Below are 18,540 nucleotides of genomic sequence, written 5' to 3'. Positions count from 1 at the left end.
AAACATATTTCAGACAAATACATATATAGAGAGCTGCATATACATAATAATTTCAGTTCAAAGTCAAAAGACAGAATAAAACATATATACCAAAACTAAATCCAAATCCTTGTTCTTGTTTTAGAGCAGCTTTTGTATGTTGTGATCTCCAGTCAAAGCGAGAAAGACTTCTCAGGGCCTGTAAAGAACAATTTTATTAAAATAAATTTGTTAAATTAAACATTAATCAAATAAGAGAGTACTGACAATTATGAGTAAAACAACTTGTTTGATCCCTCTCAAGAGCAGAGTGCCTTTAACTATACACTGAGTGGCTAGATTATTATGATCTCTGAACACATAATAATTTGGCCACTCAGTGTATATATTATATAATAATCCTATCTAATAAAGGAGTAATATGCAAATTGACCATCACTCCAACACAAAGATGGCTGCCCCCATGTGGTCAAAGATAACTGCCCCCATGTGGACACAAGATGGCTGACACAAGATGACCAGCAGGGGAGGGCAGTTGGGGGCAATCAAGCCTGCAGGGGAGGGCAGTTAGGGGTGACGAGGCCGGCAGAGGAGGGAAGTTGGGGGTGACAGGGCCTGCAGGGAAGGGCAGTTGGGGGGTATCCAGGCCTGCAGGGGAGAGCAGTTGGGGGGAACCAGGCCTGCAGGGGAGGGCAGTTAGGGGTGACCAGGCCTGCAGGAGAGGGCAGTTAGGGGTGACCAGGCCTGCAGGGGAGGGCAGTTAGGGGCAAACAGGTTGGCAGGGGAGCAGTTAGACATCAATCAGGCTGGCAGGGGAGTGGTTAGGGGGTGATCAGGCTGGCAGGCAGAAGCGGTTAGGGGCAATCAGGAAGGCAAGCAGGCGAGCAGTTGGGAGCCACCAGTCCTGGATTGTGAGAGGGATGTCCGGCTGCCAGTTTAGGCCCCATCCTACCGGGCCTAAATGGGCAGTTGGACATCCCTTGAGGGGTCCCAGATTGGAGAGGGTGCAGGATGGGTTGAGGGACACACTCCCCGTGAATGAATTTCGTGCACCGGGCCTCTAGTCCTATATAATAAAAGGCTAATATGCAAATTGTCCCCTCGACCAGGAGTTCGACCAGCAGGTAGGCTGGCCAACTGCCTATGTCCCCTCCCCTGTCCAGGCTGGCCGGACCCCACCCATGCACGAATTCATGCACCGGGCCTCTAATACATATATACACACACACACACACACACACACACACACACACACACACTGAGTGGCCAGATTATTATGCGTTCAGAGATCATAATAATCTGGCCACTCAGTGTAATTTGATTTCTATCCTATATAATAAAAGGCTAATATGCAAATTGACCAAACTGGGGAACAACTGGTCGCTACGACACGCACTGACCACCAGGGGGCAGACGCTCAACACAGGAGCTGCCCCCTGGTGGTCAGTGCGCTCCCACAGGGGGAGTGCTGTTCAGCTTGCGAGCACAGCTGTGGTGTCAGGAGCCTTTCCTGCCTCTGTGGCAGAGCTAAGGATGGCTGACTGATGGCTTAGGCCTACTCCCCAGGGGGAAGCGGGCCTAAGCCGTCAGTTGGACATCCCCCGAGGGCTCCTGCACTGCGAGAGGGCACAGGCCGGGCTGAGGGACCCCTCCCTACCCCCGCTTCCAGTGCATGAATTTCGTGCACTGGGCTTCTAGTATTAAATAAGCCAATTACCAGATATTTGAACACCTATTAAAAAGGAAGTTTTTTTAAAGCAATGAAAATAAAACTGTTCAGTAGTATTTACATTACTAAAGTGGGAGTATTTCCAAGGCAAATAATAGTCAGGAGTAGCAGCTAACTTAGAACCACTATTCTGGAAATCTCCCCTACAAGCTCTAGGACACTTGTGATTGAGGAGTAGAGGTGATGACAACAATAGGATGGCATTGTACTGTGTGCAAAAGTTGCCAAGTACATCAACTTACTTAACCCCCACCAACGCTCTAATCACTGAGCAACCATCCAGGGCCAGTCCATCAACTTTGACACTATGTCTCTGTGAGCCTGCCACAAATGCCTCTGGGAATCTTCCACTTGAAAGATATTTTCTAAGATATCTCACTCGATCTCACAAACCAAAATAGCCTAAAATCATGTTCTTTATTTTCTGCTGTTGGCTACAAGTAGTCTTAGAATGTTCTAAGGCAGGGGTCAGCACATTATGATAGCCACCAATTTTGTAAATTACATCTTATTGGAACACAGCCACACCATCTTGCCAATTGCTGCTTTTACACCCAAGTTGTGTAATTGCCACAGGGACTGTATGATCCACAAAGCCAAAACTTACTACCTGTCCCTTTACTTTTTTTAAGTTTAACAGTTCTGTTCTAAACTATTAGTATACTGCTTGTCTTAATATACAGGGTAAGGCAAAGGTAGGTTTAGAGTTGTCCATATGGAAAATAATTCAATAAGTAATAATATAAGAATAAACTGTTTGGAGTACTTACAACTGTAAACCTAATTTTGTCCCACCCTCTCTCTATATATTTCTTCAAAGAGATATACTAAAGATATAATCACATATATACTTACTGTTCCATTTTAAACTTATGACAGTTTGTTAAAAAAGTAATCGCTTGCATTTGTTAAAATTATCAAATTGAAAACCATATAACTCCTGAGTAGATGTTTGAGGATGGCCAAAATTGCACAATTTATATTTCAAAGAATTTTGATGGAACTATCTGTAGGTAATTCCAGCAAGTTAGGCAAAGAAAAAGAGAAAGAGAAACTGAATAATGGCACTAAAAGATCAAGAACTGAACTTGCGTTTTTCAAAATCTATAAAAAGAAACTGTCCACTTTAACTTATAAAGAGAGTCACCTACATTTAAAGTGACAATACAGATAGTCAAATATCTTAATTTAGACAGCCCTTTCAAAATTACATACTTGATACCACACAACATACTTTATTATTATAATTTTGAAAAATTACATAGAGTATGAAAATTCACATTTCTCTGTAATTTTGCTTAATTTTGTTTTGGAAGTAAAACATGGTTTCTCTGGTCCTCATTATCCACTTGTAACAGACCAAACCTATTCTCGTTTATAATCACATTCCACATATTAATTCACTGATTCTCCAGGTCAAACCTAAGAATAAGGCACTATATTTATTCCTATTTTGCACTTGAAGAGATTGAGGCTCAGAAAGGTCAAGTAAAATTGGCCAAAGTCACTCTGCTATTAGTTGGTGGACCCAAGATTCTAACTCTAACATTTACTAAGAGTCCATGTCATTGACCACCTTGCTATACCACTGTTTCAGTTTCAAGTCTCCTAATTGGTTATTAGATTCTATAAAGAAGAATAGCATCCCACAAAAATCAACCCCCAAAACATGAGTCTTCTAAATGTGTGTTCAGATACCACTATACAGAAATTAGACCTCACAAAAAAATGTAAAGTGGTCTTCTGAGAAACTTTAAATAGGGTATATTAGATTGAAAATAATTTACAAAAAAAAGATTTTTTTGAAAAACCTTTTACATAAAACAAAGTACAAAGGTAGATGCAGCCAAGGAACAATGCCCATCCACCTGTTAATTATATAATTTAATGTTAATCATTTAGTGAGGTGGCTTACTAGATATCAGATATAGGAATAGGATATTATTTGGACTTAGAATTGCTAAACTCAAGCTGAGTTTGACTTGACATTCCACAACATTTTTGAGACCTGGGATTGGTTACAAACTTCTTTTCAAACATGGAAAATGGAGTTTGAGAAGGAATTTAACATTTGTTGAGATGATTAAAATAGAATGATGTCTTGGAAGCATAGTGCCATATGGCTTTATTACATTGGGTTCTCTGCCCAGAGCAATAGAATTCCAAATCTCTAAGATATAAGTGCCTTAGCATTACAGGAATGTCAAAAAAGAGATACAGGGGCTGAAGTTTTCTGGATGGGTTTTTTCCTATATTCTTCCTTAGAGACTGAGAAATCTGTTTTGTTTTTTTCTAGTGTCAGAGCTAAAAATCATTTAAAAAAAAACACCCAATTTCTGCCTTCAGAAGCAATTAACTTATATAGCAATGACAAATGTGGAGTAACAATCCTTTAGAACTATTCTAAATTCTAACACTGCTACTTTCTTTGGTCAGGAACATAACTTTCTTAACTCAGCTATAAGTGACGTTTTAATGGCAGTCTTCCGTGAATATATCAATAATATTTAAGATAGCAAAATGCTTCTAGTGACAGTTTAGAATACACAAACTTCTAGAAGAATTCTGCAGTAGGTTCTTTTTATTTTTTTTTAAACGTATGTAACATGGAAACGTCTTCCTCCTTATTGCAAAACCCCAAGCGCATTAAACATATTAAGTATCCATTTCCCGTTCCCCGTGACTTTGCAGGCCTTCAAGATAAGACTATCTGAATTCTGCACTGTCTAGTTTACATCAATTGCAGAATAAGATTTCCTTCGTGGGCTGGGACAGGGAGCTGCAAGATGACGTTTTCTGGAAGAGAGAGGATGCCAGTTCAGCAAAAACAGGCCCGCCCAATTCAGACAGGTTCACTTCGGGAAAGGGTGGGGAGCCCGGGGAAAATAGGTGAAGGGTTCCGGAGCAGAGGAATAAAAAGGATATTCTGGGAAGTGGACTCCACTGTATGCGGGGCAGCTGCCAGAGGCTATGGAAAGTCAAAACCGGGGATGTATTCACTCCAAAAGAGCAGGGGTGAGCCTGAAGGCAGGGCCGGGGTCCGGATCCCGGCCCGGGACAGACTCCTTCCCCACCACGGCTTCCTACTCACCTCCCTGCTCGCCCCCTCCCCTATTTCCCGCCCGTGCCCACACCCCAACCACCCCAATCAATCACCCCAATCAATCACCCCAGCCTCCCCAGCCCTGCTCTCCCTCTCACCCCGCAGCTGCGCCTAAACACCGCTGCCATGACGATTCGCGGAACGGCTGCTCGGTCCTTCTCCCCGCGCGTTGAGCCGAGACTAAATCAGGCTCTGGGGGCGCCCGAGCCGGGGACGCGGACGCCCCGCCCTCCCGCCACAGACGGAGGCGGGGCCAGAGCGGGGGGGGGGGGGGAGGGGCGGCGTAGCCAAAGAAGGCAGCGCGGACGGCAAAGGATGGGAGGGACTGCGCTGGCGGCTCCGCGGAGGCACGCTCTCTGGGTGACCTCGCGGCGCCGTCCTCGCGACCGTGGCGGGGGGTCTGAGGCCCCGCTGGGAGCTGACGCGGTCCAAGGGGTGCCAACCGGTCCTCTGAGTTCAGACGACGCGCCCTCCTCGGGGAAACCGAGGCTGACGGCGGCGTGGAGAGGGAGCCCGGAAGGCGGCTGGGCCGTGGGACGCCGGCTGGGAGGGGGGGTGGGGGAAGGGGGGACGGCGAGCACGCGACGTGGAAAGGGCGCGGGGGGGCGGGGCCGGGGGGGGAATAGGGGGCTGGGCGCGGGGCAGGCCGGGAATGTGGGTGAAAGGTCACGGTCGTCGTCGGAGGCCTCGGGCAAAGATCACCCTGGGCTTCGCCCTTGATTTCTCTGGGGGAAGCTGTCAAACCCAGCTCGCTTCTGCTTTGAGGATTCAAGACACGTTTTCCTCTGAAATGCTGGACCTCAAGCGAGAGGAGGTTGTGTGCGCTTCAGCAATGGAAACGGGCAGGGGCGTTGAATCACGTAGGTGCGTCCGACCTTTGGGGATGTTACCCAGGCTATTTATTCCTGCCCGCGTGCCCGGATGCCGGGAGTGTCCTTGGAGGGAAGGTTGCAACACGAGCCTGTCCAAACCCAGTTGGCTCAGCGAGTGACTGTTGAGAGTGAGTGTCTGCCAGCAGACTGCTGCTTCCAGTCACCCCCTCTTCCAAGTAGACCCCGAGTTCTGAGAGGAGGGCTGGGATGTTACAAAGCTCAGGGATTTGTAGGGTTGTCCAGATCTGGGTAGCTCTGTGCAAGCCGGTAAAAGTCCACAGGAAAGCCAGGAGCGTAAATGGTTTCCCAGAATCCCTAGGACTTTCCCTTTTTCTTGCTGCCATCCTCGTATAGGCCCCCACCACTCACGCCTATGTCTTGTTACTAATTGAACAATATTTTTGCCTGCCAAAGGCTTGCCATAGTCTCGTTCTAATTGAGCCGTTTAATTTTTATGTCTGGTTATTGTACTCCCCACACAAGAACCTTATATTTTGTCTTCTGGGAACTTAACATTTATTCAGACTAGGTACAATGCAGAATCTTAAGTGCTAAGTTCATAGTAAGAGTAACCGGGGAATTCGGAAAAGAGAACTCAGTTTGTCCTACAATCAGCAAGAAAGCCTTCAAGAGGTAGAAAAACACACAAAATGGACTGTTAAAGATTGGTAAAGTTTGGCTATGCATGTGTTTTTCCCCCCAAATTTCTTATTCTGAACATTTTAAACAAAAGATGAACAAAAAAAGTACAGAATCACCCAGATGCCCATCACTTGGATTTATTTATTTATTTATTTTTAATTTATTTTTTTATTATTTTTTAATTGAGGTATTATATGTGTACATATCTTACCATTACCCCCCCCCACCCCCATCACTTGGATTTAAAAATTATTTGTCATATTTGTTTTACTTATATGTGTGTGTCTGATTGTTTTTGTTTTTGTAAGAACCATAAGTTTTAGATATTAAGACACTTCATCTCTAAATACTTTAACTATACATCTCCTGTGAGGATACTGTCCTACATAACCACAAAATATCACATCTAAAAAAATTAAATCATTTTCTAATATAAAGTCAATATTTATATTTCCCCAGTTGTCTACAAAGTGCCTTTTGTATGTATAGCAGGGTCCTTGAAAAACGTTGTTTTGTTATAAATGTTTTTTTCTGAGATAAACTATGTTTTATTGTAATTTATTTAATGTAATTTAATTGAACTTGAGCCAAAATGAGTTTTCCTTTTTTTATTTTTGCCTTAAGTACTACTATTTATTTTTATTGTTAACACTATTACAGATGTCCCCCACCTTTGTCCACATCCATCTAGCAATCCCCTTCCCTGGCCTTCACCACACTGTTGTGTGTGTCCATGGCCTAACCATATATGGTTCTTCGGCTAATCTCTTCACCTTCTTTTATCCAGTCTCCCCCACAAGCTCTCCACTGACATTTGTCAGTCTGTTTCATGTATCCATGCCTCCGGTTCTATTTTGCTTATCAGTTTATTTTGTCCATTAGATTCCACATATTAGTGAGAGTATATGGTATTTTTCTTTCTCTGACTGGCTTATTTCACTTAGCATAATAAATCTCCAGGTCCATCCATGCTGCTGCAAAGGGTAAGAGTTCCTTCTTAATTACAGGTGCATAGTATTCCATTGTATTAGTGTCCCAGTTTTTTTCTGTAATGATGATGATGAGATGTCGTAGGAACTTAACTCTTGTTTACATCAATTAGCCTATGATAAAATTGGTTTTGTTATACTTCATTTCAACTAAAGTTGCAGAACCTATCTATGATGTTAAGTAAAGACTTAATTTACAGTAGTTTGTTTTTGAACCAGGATCCTATCAATGATTGCCTATTGCAGTTGGGTTTTAACTGTCTGTGGTCTCTTTTAACCTAAAACTTTTAATCTTTATTCTCCCCCTGCCCCCCAAAAGAGAAAATAACTTCGATTATTTTTTTAAAGAAACCAAGCCAGTTGTCCTGAAGAATGCCTTAATTCTAATTTTTTAAATTGCATTTATTTCTGCTTCTAGACCTTGAATCTTCTGTAAACTGCAAGTTACTAGATGCTTGAGTAGTTGAGATTAAACAAGGGTACTTCTTAGATTATACTGTGCAATTTATATTGTCTCACATTAGGAAGTGTTTAATGTCAGGAGGGTCCCATTACTAGTGATGATAAATTTGATTATTGGATTCAAGTGCTGACAGGCAGATTTTTCTATGGTTAAAGGGTACTTTTTTTTACCTTGGCAATTAAGAAGTAATTTATGGGTTATATTTGACATAATACCAAAAACCTCTCCTACATTTTGCCCAGTAGTAGACATGGAATCAGCTCTCGATATATACCTTTTTAATTGGAGACTGTTTCACAAAACTTACTCAATTTTTAGGTGAAATAAATTAAATATCTCCCCAATGTTCCTTTGTCTCTTGCCACCTTCTAACTCATGAGAAGGTGGCATAAAAACAGACCATTCTTTTAATTAGTGGTTCTTAACCTGGGACTATTGAATAAACTTAAGGTAGACCTAAGAATCATTTGGAGTTAAAGGGGGAAAAAAAATTATACCTATGCATTCATTCCTGAGGAGAAGATCCTAGCTAGTGGGCAAGTAAGTGTTTATGAGTTCAGATGCCAATAGTTTGGAAGATGTGATGGAGGAAGTAGTTGGAGGTGTTCTTCTGATTGCTTCTGTTTCTCAGTGGAATAGGAAGTTAGGTTATTAGCTAAGAGTGAGGAAATGTTGAAAATTTGAGGAAAGAGTGAAAAATTGTGTAAGCACTTCTTCTTTACTCAAACTTTCTAGGAATGAAGATGTAAGGAGATGAGTAACAGTGTAGAGGTGGTCGGTTCAATGCATCGACGTGCCTAGTGAGTTTGAAAATTAATGGAACTGAAATATTGGAGATAATTATCTGAAAATATAGAGGCTGGCAGTCCAGTGGAGGAGTGTACTTATAGTAAAGACAAGGTCTAAGGTACCATGGCAGTAAGAAGTTGAAGCAGAACAGAGAGCAAGGTTATTGTAGGAAAGGGAACCAAAGAATTGAGAAGCCAGCATAATGGAAGAATTATCTCTGTGGATATTGAAAATGTAAAAAATTATAACTTGTTTGAGAGAAAGTGACTTTGAGGCAAGTGAAAAAACTCTTGGTAGTATATACATTTTTCTCTCAGTTAAATAAGAAAAATGATGGTAGAATTGTAATTATAAGCTAACTAGAGGCCCGGTGCACGAAATTCGTGCACTGGGGATGGTGTCCCTCAGCCCAGCGTGCACCCTCTCTAATATGGGACCCCTCGGGGGATGTCCAACTGCAGGTTGGACATCCCTCTCACAATCCGGGACCGCTGGCTCCTAACCGCTCACCTACCTGCCTGATTGCCCCCTAACTGCTTCCTTGCTGGCCTGATTGCCCCCTAACTGCTCCTCTGCAGGCCTGATTGCCCCCTAACTGCTCCTCTGCGGGCCTGATTGCCCCCCTGCTGGCCTGATCACCCTCAAGGCTTTTATTAGTATAGATATGACCCTGCACAGAAAATTTTACTAACCCTGCTTTACAATAAGGGCTTGACGATTGAATCATTAGGACCAGACACCAAGATTTCCTTTCTTTGAATAGTGGAGGGAATACTTATCTTGTCTTTAAGTTGCCCGGAAATTGAAATGAGATAATGACTTAGAAAAGTATAAAAGCACCATATAAAGACAACTGTCTTTTTAATGAAGTGGCAAAATGAAAAACACTTTTTATTCTCCCCTTCCTTCCTTTACAGCTTTTATTTAAACTTTGAAATTTATAAAAATTTCACTCCAATTTTCATTTCTTTACATTCAACATTATTTTGTATTGGTTTCAGGTTTTATATTAGTTACAGAATAGTGGTTAGACAATCATATACTTTACAAAGTGTTCCCCGATATTTCTAGTACCCACCTGGCATCATACCATCATTACAACACTACTGACTATATTCCCTATTTAAGTGACAATGGGTTTACAGGTTCCTTTCAGTCTTTCTTTTGTGTTTTTTGTCCTTCCTTTTCTTTCTCACTTCTTCCCTCATTTTCTTTATATAGTATCTCAATTGGCCATCAAAGCTCAGTGAAGGCACTGGGACACGCTTCATCCATTTTACAGACCAGGAAACTGAGGCCAATTCCAGTTGGCTGTGGAACTTGACTCAGGAAGCCCTCAGAGCACACAGGAAGCCCTCAGAGCCATGCTCTTTGCGCTTCCTAAGGGGCAGCAGCCCAGCAAACAGAACAAACCTTCCAGTCAGGCTTCCGAGCCTCTTTCTCAAGCACCTCTTCATTGTGGATGCTCCACATTCTTTCCTCTCCCCCCATTCTTTACTGCCCCCCCTTCTCCGAAGCAGGTGGAAGGCTTCCAACTCACTGCCTAGGCATGCTCTGCTATGGGGCAGGGTGTAGCGAGCTTGCTTTTGGGTGAAGGCAGGAGCAGTAGTCACTGCCTCTGAAGTGTGAAGGCCGCCTGTGTGAGGCCCATTAGCACTGGGAGCTTCTCTGAATCACATCAGTCAGTCCAGTACCCTGCAGTGCAGCACCCCTCCACTGAGGTGGCTCCACCCCTCAACCCCCGCCTCAGGGGTGAGGGTCCTTGCCCCTCTGCCAGGAGTCCTTCCATGCCCCTTGATCCCTGGCTGGGCCCACCCACGTCTTGGGGGCACTGCAGAACCTCTGTCTCTCTGCAGATGAGGCAGATCCCTGCCCTAGGTCTCCGCAAAGCTATGAATCTGTGGCCAGAGGCCTGGTCTGGGTCTCAGCAACCACATGCTTGCAATGTTCCCAGGGACCCTGGGAGGGGCTGGGAGAGTCCTGCCACGCCCACTCAGGGTGGCAATCGCCCCTGGGACCCCCAGGAGCGCCTGGCTCGGCCCGGACACGCCCACCCAGGTGGTGATTGCCGCCTGGGACCCCCGGGAGCTCCTGGCTCGGCCCGGCCACACCCCCACCAGGGTGGCGATCGCCCCCGGACCCCCGGGAGCGGCTGGCTGGGCCCGGCCACGCCCCCCCAGGGTGGCGATCACCCCCGGGACCCCCGGGAGCGGCTGGCTCAGCCGGGCCACACTCCCCCAGGGTGGCGATCGCCCCCGGGAGCGCCTGGCTTGGCCCGGCCATGCCCCCCCCAGGGTGGCGATCGCCCCCGGGACCCCTGGGAGTGGCTGGCTCGGCCCGGCCACGCCCCCACCAGGGTGGCGATCGCCCCCGGGACCCCCGGGAGTGGCTGGCTGGGCCCGGCCACGCCCCCCAGGGTGGCGATCGCCCCCGGGACCCCAGGGAGCGCCTGGCTCGGCCCGGCCACACTCCCCCAGGGTGGCGATCGCCCCCGGGACCCCTGGGAGCGCCTGGCTCGGCCTGGCCACACCCCCACCGGGGTGGCGATCGCCCCCGGGACCCTCGGAACTAAGAGGATTGGGCGCCGCCATCTTGGTCTTCTCAACGGCCGGATAGGCCACCCGGAGTCCCGCCCCCAGCCTCTCGCAGGCCCAATCATGGGCATAGCGGAGGTGCGGTCAATTTGCATGTTTCTCTATTATAAGGTAGGATATGTTTGATTCAAAACAATATTTACCTTTCTGGTACCTGATTTTTTTTCTTTCATTCTTTTTCAAATAGTACTCTTGTTATGTTTTCTCTAGCAATACTAATAGAACCAGATATACTATATTGTTATCATAAAAGATGATCTTGTGGAAAAGAAATTTATGATTATACCTCTGCCAAGCCTCTAAGAGTTGCTTAAGGCTTTGTCAACCTTGGCAATGGAAAAGCAGTTTCTCTTTAAGTGACTCCTCCATTTTTGGAGCAAAGGACATAATTAAATATGACTGATCCCACTTTAAGAACTAGGTATAGCTATTTATCTTAGATTCCAGGACCAAATCCTTATGGTGATTTTTTTTCTTAAAGACCTCTTTTTTTTTTCTTAATGCATGAAGGATTAATCTATATATTCATTTTTAAGTGAGCCTCACAAAATGTAGTCACATTGGAACCACGAATTGTTGTGGTGTTTTGTTTTGTTTTTTAATTGCAGAATCAGAAATTTCAAATGGTCATTTTTTCCCAAATAAGATCAGAGTGTAAAATCATACTCTAGTTTGGACCACAATAGGTAAAGGAGCTAAGATTCATCAAAGGGCGAAACCAGTCTTTACTGCCTAGTATACATTCCTCAAGCCAGAAAATAGAGGGAAACACGTTAGGGACAAGGGTGGGATTCCTGGGTCCTGGAAACCAATATAAGGGTGAAGAGAATGCTTGTAAGATTGGATCAGATGCAGAGTGCTTCGTAAATGTTACCTTCATGGGGAAAGGTCCTTTAGGAACTAAGAAGTAGAGCACAGTCCAGAGATAGAGGAAGAGGACTATTCTGGGAAGATTCTAAAGGAAATAGGAAATACCTCAACCCAAGCAGCAATAATAATAGAATTCTCATTTCATCCAGAAGCCTTTGCAGCACGGTCATATAAGGTGATGACCAACAAGAGGCCCACGGGCTATGTGTAGGTACCTAGTTCATGACTTAATTTCAGCATGAAATTAGTTTACTGGAAGATGTCAAAAGCACTGGCTACACTCCTCACTCCCCCTTCTGTGGGAATCTTCCCTGCCTAGAGTTTGTGGTACCAATGTGTGAACCTTCCTGCCTTTTGCCTGCAGCTTTATGGGATGGGCTGAATGACCTAAGGGAAGTCAGTTCATGAGCTGATCAGCACTTTTTACCAATGTCATGGCATAAAAAGATTAATTTAGGGAATCAGACAGGTTGCCTGTCTTGGAAAACTGAATCAAAGAAACAGAGGAAAGAAGTTTTTATTGGTGGTAGGCACCTGACATTCCTGCAATTAGAGAGCTCCTAGTGGTCATGTGAAAATTATAAGTTACAGAGGAATAAAAACTATGAGCATCAGAAGCCAATAGGTAGAGAGAGAAGAATGGAGGAAGTGAATAGAGAAAAACAAAATCACCAGGAAAATTAGGAAAATAAAAATCTTACATCTTCAAATAGAGATGATTATATTAGTTGTTTCCAAGACTTGTCCTTTAGTTTCAATTGTCATTAGGCCCTGCTCTACTTAGGGGCCTTGTCCTTGGAGTCTCATAAGAGTCCAGTTGTATATTTATAGGAAAACTCCTTTAAATAGGTTGAGCAAATCTTTGTTCCTTATAACCAGGAAAACCAGAAAGCATTTCTCTTTTTCCAAGGAGCTGTGCTAATCAAGCTAAATTGTGCCTGGTTATGTTCTTGCTCTATAAACTCATCTGTTTCTATGCTTTGGGCTCTTATTTAACAGCTTAATTAAGAAATAATTGATATACAATTAACTTCATACATTTAAAATTTACAACTTGATGAATTCTGACTAATGTATACACTTATGAAATTGTCACCAAGATAAACATTTCCATCACTCCAACATTTCTTCATGACCCCTTTGTAATTCATCCTTCTTTTCATTCCTGTTCCCAGGCAACCACTGATCTTTATTCTGTTACTGTAGATCAATTTGTACTTTTGTAGAATTTTATATAAATGGAATCACACAGAATATACTCTTTCTTGGCTGGCTGGCTTTCTTTTACCACAACTTGAGATTCATTCATATTTAGAGTATCATCATTTTGTATATTTTTTCCTGAGTAGTATTCCATTGAATATACCATAATTTGTTGATGGACATTCAGATTGTTTTCAATTTGGGATTAAGCAGTAGAATAAAAAAAATCAAAAGTAGATTTTTGAAAAAAAACTAATAAAATAGACATGCCTCTAGCAAGATAGTATATAAGAGAATGTTTAAACAGTTTTATAAATTGTAAGAGAAAACTACAGATTAAGTGTAGATTTTAAAATATCACAAGAAAATGCTGTGAAAAGTTTTTTTACCAATAAATTTAGAAATAGATAAAACATACTTTTCTAGAACAATGTAGAAATCACCAAAATTATATAAAAAAGGAAGAAAAACTGGAATAGAGCATTAACCACCCTCCCAACTATTCTACCTTCAGGTGGTTTGTAATATTTAATTCTTTGCTATGTGATTATTTTGAAGCAAGATCAATTAGTGATATGATTTCAATATATGGCTCCCATAGGTCTAGTTACTGTTTTTCTAAATCTACACTAATAAAAGAGAACGATGCAAATTGACTGTACCTGCGTGACAACCACCAGCCAATCAGGAGTGAGTATGCAAGTTAACCCAACAAATATGGCGGGTTGATTTGCATACACAGGCACTGAGTGGCTGGGGGTGGGACGCTTGCATCATCGCCATGGCAACGATGCAGGCATTGCACACCGCCCCAGCTGCTCCAGGCTTCTGTGCAGCGTGGGAAGGGGAAAAGGCAGCTCCAGGCCAGAGCCAAGGTGGAAAGGCGGCTCCGGGCCAGAGCAAAGGCAGTGCCGGCAGTCAGGGGAAGGAAGGCCCATTCTTGCATGAATCTTATATTTTTCAAACATTATTAAAAGAGATTTCTAGGTTAGAAATCTTAGCATTTACTGTTTATCTGATATGATATCCACTCTGAGCATTAGGATCCAATGTGATACCTGCAGCTTCCTAGGAACAAGGGTAAGTGGCCAGCTGGTTGCAGGTGGGATATTGCCTATGGTTTGGATTACAGGGCCTATAGAGCTCACAGCTGAGTTGGGTTGTTACAGAAGGCCGACACTTGTCAAGACGATTCCTTAACAGGGAGTGAACTGAATGCAGCTAATAAAGCAATTCTAAAAGAAGTCTGAACCTTCAAGTGACAGAACCAGTTTATATTTACCAGGAAGTTCATGTATATTTGGTTATTGGGGTGAGAAGTCAGACTGAAAGCAGAAAAGTCTTATGAAATTCAAATTAAAGCTCTGAGATTAAGATTTTTAATGGTTGAGTTATTGGGATATCAAAATCATCATCGAGCCCTAACCAGTTTGGCTCAGTGGATAGAGCATTGGCCTGCAGACTGAGGGTCCCAGGTTCAATTCTGGTCAAGGGCATGTACCTTGGTTGTGGGCACATCCCCAGTAGGGGGTGTGCAGGAGGCAGCTGATCAATGTTTCTCTCTCATCGATGTTTCTAACTCTCTATCCCTCTCCCTTCCTCTCTGTAAAAAAATCAATAAAATATATTTTAAAAAATCATCATTGCGCAGCAAAACCTTGTTAAGATCTAGGATTAACAAAGACAAGCTTAACATAGGCAAAGTGTTCAAGAGTAAGGAAGGCAGTGGAATAAGCACCATGGCAAATTGTTTTGACAAGGTTTAAACTGACTTATTTTCAAAATAAGGTTGATTTTTCTGATTATAAGTGTCCACTAATTATTTTTGAATTCCACAAATGAAGATAAGTATAAATAAGAAAATAAATAATTATATGTTTATTGGCCATCTGTATGTCATCTTTGGAGAAGTGTCTATTCAAGTTCTTTGTCCATTTTTTTAAATTAAAACATTTTAATCTTGATAAAACAATTTGCTTGTTAAGAAAACCAAATACCAAGCAAATTGGCATGTTTTCCTAGTTTGCTGCTTTCAGTTGTCAAAGGCCATATGGGATCCATCTCCTTCCCAACTCCAAGATAAGATCAGCAAACTAAAAGAACTTCAAGTTAGTATGACATACTCAGGTGTGTGTGTGTTTTTTTTAATTGTTTTTTTTAAATTTCTTTATTGATTTTGGTATTACATATGTGTCCTTATTCCCCCGTTACCTCCCAACCCCCCCCCCCATTCATGCCCTTACTCCCCCTGTTGTCTGAGTCCATTGATTAGGCTTATATGCATGCATATAAGTCCTTTGGTTGATCTCTCCCTCTTACCCCCACCCTCCCCTACCTTCCCTGAGGTTTGACGTTCTGATCAATATTTCTCTCAGGTTTATTTAGGCTGAAGGCAGTGGCCAAATTTTGGAATCAATGGGAAAATTTAAGACTCCTTAGTTTATCTTTAGTTTGATAGACTTTCATGGTATTTATGAAGATGTACAGACATCTTCAGAGATTTGTGCTCAAGTAAAGGGTAAAAAGAAAAGAAGCAAAATTAACTCTTAGTGGGCAGTGACTATAAGAGACTTGGTAGGTATGGATTGAAGATTTGTATTCTCTCAAAATTCATATTAAAGTCCAACCCCCAATGTGACAGCAGGACTCTTGGGAGATAGATTTAGATGACGTCATTGTGATACTGTTGTAATTAAACTAGTTATTCATAGGAAAGGAGCAAAGGGGGAAGCCAGATATCATAGGCATGTCATTTAGGCAACTTTATCAGGAAGCTTCAAATTTATACTCCCCAGGGGTCCAACAAAGAGAAGACAGACACCTGCCCAGTAAAGTTGGGGGGACTAGTGAAGGTGCTTGCTGTCAATCACACAGTAAAGTTGGGGGACAGAGATGGTTGGATAGAATGAGCATGGCCACTGCAAGGGCATGAAGATTTGGGATACTTAATTTATGAATAAAGAAGTTCCTTCTCTTGGTTGCTCTTGGCATCCTTGGCTCATGGCTCACTCTTGGCTTCTTGACATTCTACTGTGTGGCCCATGGTCATGCGGACGACCCACACACACACAATAGTCTGATGGACTGCAACTAGCCTAATGCTCTTCTGGACCTGTCTCCATCATGGAAAGGAAACTCTCGACATTGCCTTTGCTTCTAGCTTTACTGAAACCCCAGCTCTACTTCTATGACTGAACAAAGAGAAATGGAACTTTGGAAACCCAGGGATGTGAGTCTTAGAAAATTCTTTTTCTCAAGATATTGTAAGAACTCTGCCCTCAGCACCCAGTGGAGAAAAGGATCCTCCCCCCCCCCCCCCACTTCGTCCAATAACAGAATGGCAACCGCAGAGGGGACCCTACCGGGGAACGAGTAGTAGAAAGCATGACAAACATCCCTCCCTGCCATTGTCATTTCTCTGCTGCTCAGGAAGCCCAGTCACAGCCTCCAAACCAGCACTTGGATGGGGAAACAGCCGAAAAAATAGAAGCTGATCTGGACTCTGTAGATGCACTCCCAGGCAGGCACTCAAAGATGGGAAACTTTTCCAGACACAGTGCCCTGCAGATCTATGTGTGCACCAGGGACACAGATTCATCCTGTTTGCAGCTCCTTACCTCCACTCTGAAAACTTAGTTGTAATGGCTCTGGAGTCGTGGCCTGAGCCTAGGGCCCTGAGCCCTGGGCCCTGGAGGGGGCAGGGGGACTTAAGGGCAGCTCACAGCCCAGTAGGAGTCCCAGGCAATGGCACCCCATACACTAGCTTACCTCCACCTCCCATCTCCCCTCCGTTTTTACACTGACAGTACACAGGTCTTGGCAATCTTGCATTTCATGGGCATGAGAGGAAGAGAGTGCAGGGGCAGCCACCACCTGGAGCTGCTGCCACATGCAATGAATGTGCTGTATGCCTTCAGACCTCTGAGGAGTGCATATGCAGATACCTTATTCTGTCTTCATGTTGGGTATATGGATTGTATGGCTGCACAGATGATGTATATTTTTTTATACCATTCTGGGTTTTCTTGTTTTGTTTTCTAAAGGCTTTTTATCATACCCAGCTTGCTTGAGCTCTTAAGATATGTCATGTGTCAGATTCAATCTTTCCAGGGCTTTGAATTAATGAGAACTAAGCCTCAGGGTACAGATACATTTGAAGTTATCTTTCTTCCTGAGAATGGGGTCTAAAAATAATCTGTTGCCCTGTACCTTGTCTCTGAGTGTATCTAGAGGTTAGCATTGATAAATTGAAAAATATAGTCATAAGAACCTCTCTGAAAAAGTCTGTGGTCATGGCTTATATCCTAAAGCTTATCAGAAAGAGGCAGTGCAATTGGTATATACCTGGTCTGTCATGTGATACTGTTGTAAATTAAGCTAGTTATTAATACCATTCCCTTCTCCCACCCTGTATGATTTTCCCCTTTATAAAGACTGGTTTGCCTGCTTTTCTCTTCTGTAGTGATTTGGAAGTTAAAAGCATTCTATTTTAAATTCTACTGCAGGTCAGTAAAAATTTCAAGACATTATTAAACATATATAATTGTCAATATAAGAACAAAATAACTTTAGATCCTTCTTTACAGAAGATTTAAACCTAGTTTTTATTTATTTTACCCTTCATTTAGAATTACAAAGGAGACAATAATTCTACATTCATTCTGTATTAGGTAGTTTAACTTTTCTTATTTGGAGTTTTTAAAGAATCTTTGTTTTACTTTTGAGCTTTAGAAAATCATCATGATATATTCATTCATTTTTCTCTGGAACTTAGGGAACACTGATCTCTGGGATCAAATAATTTTTTAGATCAAGAAAGTTTTCTTTGAAATATCATTGATTATTCCTTTGCTTTATTTTCTTTTATGCCTATAATTTTCTATTCACAGATTAGAAAAGTTAGAAATACATGACTTTCTTCTGTATTCATTATCATACCTCTTGTTATGTTTATCTTTTTTTTTTTTGTATTTAGTCCTGTATTTTGCATCATTAATTCAGTTTGCTAAACTGTGAGCTCCTTCAGGCCAGGGACTATGTCTAATTTATATTTTTGTAATATGTACTTAATACAGTGTTTGACACATAATAATAAATGTCTCTAATAGGAATATGCTCTAGCTGTTTTATATTTGGTTTTCTTGTGTTTCTTATATTTGTCTGATGATTGCCATTCCAGTACACAAATCTTTCTTTGCAGAAAGGTAGGGCTGGAGGCTAAAATTCAGTCTGAGCTCCTTAGGTAGGATCTGCAGCCTGGTGCAGGTAAGGAAGGGACACTTTTTTTAATTTGCATAAATGTGTTCT

The 18,540-nt window shown here is 42.7% G+C and overlaps 1 protein-coding gene across 1 annotated transcript in view; it reads right to left on the bottom strand.

Annotated features, from left to right (window-relative positions):
• ACADM (acyl-CoA dehydrogenase medium chain) overlaps nucleotides 1-5,353 on the bottom strand; it is a 36,183-nt gene extending 30,830 nt beyond the window's left edge. Inside the window, exons 1-2 of the mRNA XM_008139441.3 lie at nucleotides 4,910-5,353; nucleotides 91-178 (exon numbers count right to left, since the gene is read on the bottom strand). Of these exons, the coding sequence (XP_008137663.2) occupies nucleotides 91-178; nucleotides 4,910-4,939 (118 nt within the window). The 5' untranslated portion in view covers nucleotides 4,940-5,353. The remainder of the gene's footprint in view (nucleotides 1-90; nucleotides 179-4,909) is intronic.
• Nucleotides 5,354-18,540: the final 13,187 nt, after the last annotated feature.

Source organism: Eptesicus fuscus, chromosome 9, assembly GCF_027574615.1.
Source record: "Eptesicus fuscus isolate TK198812 chromosome 9, DD_ASM_mEF_20220401, whole genome shotgun sequence".
NCBI classification, from domain to species: Eukaryota; Metazoa; Chordata; class Mammalia; order Chiroptera; family Vespertilionidae; genus Eptesicus; species Eptesicus fuscus.
The sequence above is the reverse complement of the archived record's forward strand: the minus strand, read 5'-3'. Positions and strand labels throughout refer to the sequence as shown.